At 37.7% G+C, this 7,042-nt stretch overlaps 1 protein-coding gene across 1 annotated transcript; it reads left to right on the forward strand.

The window, feature by feature from the left end:
• Positions 1–2,255: 2,255 nt before the first annotated feature.
• On the forward strand, positions 2,256–6,595 carry barx1 (BARX homeobox 1). Its single transcript, XM_059329828.1, has 4 exons — positions 2,256–2,736; positions 4,047–4,338; positions 5,303–5,387; positions 6,123–6,595. Exons 1-4 carry the CDS (start codon positions 2,535–2,537, stop codon positions 6,288–6,290), a joined length of 747 nt encoding a protein of 248 aa, XP_059185811.1. The 5' UTR covers positions 2,256–2,534; the 3' UTR covers positions 6,291–6,595.
• The last annotated feature ends 447 nt before the right edge of the window (positions 6,596–7,042 follow it).

The raw sequence follows: 7,042 nt of genomic DNA on the forward strand, positions 1-7,042 counted from the left end.
TATAATGAGGGCATCGTATTTCTAAGCTTCAGACTTGTTTTTCTGTTGTCTTCGGGAACCTGAACCTGATTGTTTTAGAGGATTAATTCTGTTACACAACATGCAAAACTGCATTTTTTTTAAATGTCATTATATTAAGAACTGAGACAAATATTTGAAACTAGGATCAAATAATTGTGTGATCTTATCTTAAAGTGCACCAACTATATATTTGCTGCTCAGCTAATCCTGGACACTCTTTCAGTTATTTCCACTCACCACACTAAGAGCCACTTCCACAGCTTCTTCTTTATTTTATTTTATTTCATTTTATGTATCCTTTATTTAACAGAAAGATGCCATTGAGATACAAGATCACTTCTCCCAGGAAGTCAATGGGAAGCATTGCACTATGTTGAAATAAAAAAAATCTGAAGATGGATTTCTAGATTGGACACAATCGTGAACAATTAATTATATGTACTCATCATATTCTTAAGTTAGGTTGCTATAAATATCAGCAGAAAATGACAGTTATTCCACACTTTATTCCTCTTATTCTCCTTTTCTGTACAAAAAATAGTATGCTATCATTTCACAATATTCTTTGTTTTATTGAATAATGTACGAGCATAAACCCAGAGACGCTGTACTTTCTGTACAGACTCTCACTCATGTTTCTAAAGAGGTCGCAGTACTTTTATACACACTTAGAACTGCCACCCTTACAACTGCTATCTATGCTGCTTATCAAATCAAAATTACTTTATTTTATTTATCCCAGAGGGGAAATTCATTTAGTCTGGTAGAATCTCTGGAATTTGGCAATATGAGATGTACATATGATTGTGAAGCTATTTGATGACGTGTGTGATGTGTTGGAAGTAGTTTATGGGGAACCTGCTCCTCTACAGTCAGCTGTATACTGTGTCAACATGAGATTTAAGAAGTATGAAATCTAAATAGACCACCAACTTCAAAGCATCCAAAGGTTCTTTAAGGTTTTCAGCTCCGGAGTTGAGTTTAAAACGCCAGAGCTTTTCTCAAAGCAGCCCTGAGACATGCTAAAAATATGCTGTGGGAGATATTTCACAATTTTTGAGCCGAATAACCGCAAAGGAAAAAATCCCAGAGGTGCTCTGGTGTGGGTTTTCTGACCTCTAGAGTGAAATATTTTCCTTTGAGCTGAGCTTCACTGGGAGCAGGGCACTGATAGCATCAGCTGAGCTTTATGACTTTGCATCATTTATACATCAATTTGGTGGAAAACGGCATCATATTACAGCATTACGTGTTGTGTAACCAGACAAGACTGTAGAGGGAGAAAAATGTAATACTGATTCTTTTTCTTTTTTTTTTAAACGTGTTGTGCTACCTGCAAATTTTAGGTAAAACAACAACCCAAAGCATATCTGAAGCATGCAATCAATACCATAATATGATCAAATATTTACATAATAATACTCATAATAATAATAATAATGTATTGATGACTTGACGCAGATCTTTTGTTTTTGTTTTTAAAACTTCTCGTGCTACCTGCAAACTTTAGGTAAAACTACAACCCAAATCATATCTGAAGCATGCAATCAATGCCTTAATACATTAAAATATTCACATAATAACAATAATCATAATCATAATAATGTATTGATGACTTGACGCAGATCTTTTTTTTTGCTTTAAAAACTTCTTGTGCTACCTGCAAACTTTAGGTAAAACTACAACTCAAAGCATATCTGAAGCATTCAACCAACGCCATAATACAATCAAATATTTACATAATAATAATCATAATTATGTATTGATGACTTGACGCAGATCTTTTGTTTTTGTTTTTAAAACTTCTTGTGCTACCTGCAAACTTTAGGTAGAACTACAACCCACAGCATATCATTCAAATATTTGCATAACAATAATAATAATGATAACAATCATCATCATCATCATCATCATAATCATAATAATGTATTGATGACTTGACACAGATCTTTTTTTTTTTAAATTATCCTTTTTTTTAACTTTACCTTCTGACCTGAGCTTCCTGTGTTGCATTAAGTGCTTCACATCGTCCACGTCATCTTCATCTTCATCATCTCATGGTCTATAACTCTCAAAGTCACCGGCGGAGAATTTCAATTATCCGTCCTGATTTTCTTCCCTTTTGCATATTCAACCCATGCAGGACAAGTGCGACTTTGCATGCAGGCCTAACTTTGTCTCAGTGGAAGCAGCAGAGCAGGCAAACCCTGAGAAGAGGTGGAGCTATGACGAGACTCATAAAACCCAAAGCTTATTCCTCCACTCACTGCCAAGGTGACGCGCCGAGCGGCTCACACACACTCAGTGGGCATGAACACGGCCGGGGGACGAGGTTTTGGTCAAAGGTTTGCTGTCGGCTCTACTTTTCTTCTCCACAAAGAACCAAATAAGTGACGCGTAAAAGGCGCAGATATTTCCCCGGTGTGAGGATAATCTGGAGGCTCTGCAGAGGGAATGTGACAGCTGGCCCGGGCCACTGAAGGACTGATCGTCGGTGTCCGCACAGCCACACTATGCAGCATCATTTGGACATGGGAGCGCATTACTATCCGCCGGAAGTCCATCCTGACCACAGAACTCACCGCTACAGGAGTTTCATGATAGAGGAGATCCTGACTGATCCCCCGCAGCACAAAGCGTCGGCTCCGGCCGGGGAGCTCTTGAAATTCGGGGTTCATGCTCTGCTGTCCGCCCGGCCTTTCCATAACCAGCTGGGTAAGAGAGGACGAGGAACTGAACACAATAATATCATGAATTAAAATGAGGATTGTATCATTTGATGGTATTACAGCTCTGCTTGTTTGGCTCCTGATTTTTTTATGCGTGTTTCGAGGGGAGATTATTAATTTTTTTCACGGGCAAGAAAGTTTTTTTTGTTCTTTTTTTTACTACCAGCTAATCATCTGCTGGACTAAAGCAAAACCCCGATAGAACCCAGTTTGGGTCACTGTAAATGCCTCCGTTAATGAAATAACTGGAATTAATTGTTTTGTAAAGTAGAAAAATGTTACTTTTTACCTCAGAAAAATACGTAACAGTTAAAAATAAACTTTAATATTTGAATATGATATTTGTTTGTGGCGAAATGTGTCTTCTCCGTCGGGTTGGTGCTCACCCGCTCCTCGGATGCAATTCAACATGACAGGGCATGATATGGACATGGTGCAATATTTATTCATGTTCCTGTTTTTTTTGTTGGTTTTTTTATGCAATAGGTTCTGTGGGAAAATTGTGTTTTACCATCAAAAAGCAACCCGTTAATAATAGGTCATTGTAATCCATAATAAATAGGTCAGGGATGGGCAACTTAAATGCTGGAGGGGGCCACAATTTTTCATGGACACTACCACAGGGCCACATATAGGACCGTGCACTTAACCAGATAGGATGAAACTGCAATTTTAGATATGTTTACAGTGCAGTAACTTAACATATTTCATGCTCAAATGCATGTTTAACAAGTATAAATAGGAATGCAAAAGGTTTGAAGCATCGAAGCAAATACAAAATAACCACTTACTGTGATTTTTTTTCAGTGCAAGAACAGTAGGCTAGACCAACGATAATTGCAAGAAGTACTTTTGTGCATTTTTACACTGCACTATTAAGATTTCGTGCTCAAATACATGGAGTGGCCACTTCAATTGAGGCTGCGGGCCGTATGCGGAATAGGTATAGCCTTAAGTGAATATGAACTATAACGTATACATTTTGTGTGGAAACTGGGCAAGGCTACATCACAGCCAGACGCAATCATAAATTAATTTTTAAATAGAAGATAGGCCATGTAATAAACAGGCTGTAGTTATTGTAGAGGTCTTATTGGACCGTGTCAGGCCGTTGGTGTAGATAGTGGATATTGTTAGAATTAGAGTTTAACTGAATTTTCATATTTATCATAAATGTCCTTATGTTCTATCAGTTGCAGTTTTGAGATTATGGACTCCATGAACTTTGACCTGTGCTGCCTGATTTGTTAGATATGTATTAAGGTGTGTGTGTGTGTGTGTGTGTGTTTGTTCCAGTGCTTAAAGCCGACCAGACGAGCCTCCTCAAGTTCCCCTTGTCCCCGCTGTCCTGCTCCCTCGGCTCCCCGCTCGGCTCTCCGCTGCTGTCCGCCGCTTCGGGCCTGCAGATCGGCCCGTCGTCTCATCACTTGCCGCTGGACCTACACCTCCGCGGGAAGCTGGAACACGGAGCCGACGGAGGCAGCAAGACCAAGAAGGGCCGCCGGAGCCGCACCGTGTTCACCGAGCTGCAGCTCATGGGTCTGGAGAAACGCTTCGAGAAGCAGAAGTATCTCTCGACGCCTGATAGGTGGGTGTCAACACTTAGACCCGGAAATTGTCCAGTTTATTATGTAGCCTATAACAAAAAAAAAGTATAGATATATACAATATTTTATTATTAGCCTATTATTATTATCATTATTATTATTAGACTATTATTATTATTATTATTATTATTACTTTAACTCAGGGATGGGCAACTGGAGGCCCGGGGACCGCATACTCACTTGAAGTGGCCCTCAGTACAACTACATTTGAGCATGAAATCTTAAAAGTGCAGTGTAAAAATGCACACAATTACTTTACTTAAAATGAATGTTGGTCTGCTGTTCTTGCACTGGAAAAAAAAGAAATCACTGTAAGTGGATATTTTTTATTTGCTTTAAACCTTTTGTATTCCTATTTATACTGTTATACATGAATTTGAGCATGAAATATATTAGTATAATATATATAAGTAAAAGTTACTGCAGTGTAAACATATTTAAAAGCAGCAGTTTCATCATATCTGGTGAAGTGCACGGTCCTATATGTGGCCCTGTAGTAGTGTCCATGAAAAATTGTGGCCCCCTCCAGCATTTAAGTTGCCCATCCCTGCTTTAACTGTTCAGTTGTACTACATGTTGTACTTAGGATTAATACTAAAATACATTTATTTTAAAAATCTAAAAGTAATCAAATATTAGGAGTGTAAAAGTACTGGGAACAACTGATGACACCTCATCTGTAGAGTTTGAACTAACACTCCAGAGAACATGACCTCTGTGTGTCAGTGTGACTGCTCATGTTTTAATCCAGTGGTTTATCATGCAAAGTGAAATTGTTGCAAGTAGCAATGGGTGACCCTGCATCCCTGTGATCTTATAGCTTAATGGCAATTGTTTATGTTGGGTTATTAGAAGCAACTGATTGTATTCCAATACTGATAAATGCCAAAGTGATTGAATGTGATGTGGAATTATTGATTTGATTGATATATTTGTTGTTCACAGAATAGATCTGGCTGAGTCTCTGGGCCTCAGTCAGCTGCAAGTGAAAACGTGGTACCAGAACAGAAGGATGAAATGGAAGAAAATTGTAAGTTATTTTACATTCTGACGATGATGATGACAATTTTTGACAGGGATAACAAGGAACAAAGAAAAGGAAAGCGTTTTGTACATATATATATATATATATATATATATATATGTACAAAACGCTTTCCTTTTCTTTGTATATATATATCTATATCTATATATATATATATATAACATATATATATCATATATATATATATATATATATATTTATATATATGGGTCAATAGTGCGCACTTTTTAACTTTTTTATTTAAAACAACTATAATACAAAACCTGCAATGCTGAATGATGAAATTAATTTATTGCAAAGATATAGAATATAAAAACTTAGTCAGGTCACTTTAGACCCATGTCGTGCATTAAAGGGTTAAAACAACATAACAAACAACTTAATACAACTATTTTATCGTTCAGATAAACATTGACAAACATAAACATTTTTAAAATATTTATGTTAAAAATAATTCTGTGGAAGGCTACTCCGATAACAAGAACAAAGAAAAAACAAAGAAAGCTTTTTGCTTGTAATGTTTTAACACATGTTGATGGGAAATGTAGCTCAACTGACTTTAATGAATACTTGATTTTGTTATAATTATTAGGTTAATTATGGAGGGTTAAAAAAGACAGTATAAGTGAAGTGTCTGAGAGGATATTTGTGGTGTGTAGGTGTGATGATAGAGATCATATGTTGCTGTAGCTGAGGTTTGTGCTGATGTTGAACCTGCAGGTGCTGCAGGGAGGAGGCCTGGAGTCTCCAACTAAACCAAAAGGCCGCCCAAAGAAGAACTCCATCCCCAGCAGTGAGCAGCTCTCTGAACAAGAACGATCTGCCGCGGACACTGACCGCCAGTCTGAAGGCTCCAGCTCCCACTCAGAGAACACTCAGGAGGAATGAGATACTCTATATGCAGAGCCTCCAGGATGCTCACTGGGTATCTATTGGATGGAGCCGCACTCCAAAAACAGCACGGAGAGGATGTGCTGGTGCTCTCGTGCAGGCTCCAGAGACATGCAGGCCCCTGCAGAAGCCTAAAGTCCTCCATGTGTCTGTGTCTTAGCTCTACCATACACTCCCTCATGATGAACTCGCTGCTGCTGAGGAGGGAGCTCAAACCTTTGCAGTAGGTCTAACCTTTATATTCTACGGATCCACTCTCACTCATCTGTTCATGTAACTATGCTATGTTTAATTATTAAATATATTTTCACTAATACTCCTCTCCGTTTTTTTGTAAAGGACACTGGCTCATGATAAGCTTTAATCCAGTGAATATGATGATGATGATGATGATGAGGATGATGATGATGATGTCATGTTGACATGGTTCAGGGCCTAATATGGTCATAAACCTTCATAAGAGCAAAATGTTTGATTGATGGCTGACTACATATGAAGAATAAGAGAGACTAATGCAGCAGACTTATTAAATGTCTTCCAGTCAACTTTTTAATGTCATAGATAGATAGATAGATAGATAGATAGATAGATAGATAGATAGATAGATAGATAGATAGATAGATAGATAGATAGACACATACATTGCTACTAATGCTGATCATGTTTTTTGTAGAAAGAAAGAAGTAATGCGGATTCTTCTCATGAAAAACCTTTAGTCTCTTCCTAAATTGTTATTTAAAAAAAACATT

Source organism: Centropristis striata, chromosome 3 (assembly GCF_030273125.1).
Source record: "Centropristis striata isolate RG_2023a ecotype Rhode Island chromosome 3, C.striata_1.0, whole genome shotgun sequence".
Classification (NCBI taxonomy): domain Eukaryota; kingdom Metazoa; phylum Chordata; class Actinopteri; order Perciformes; family Serranidae; genus Centropristis; species Centropristis striata.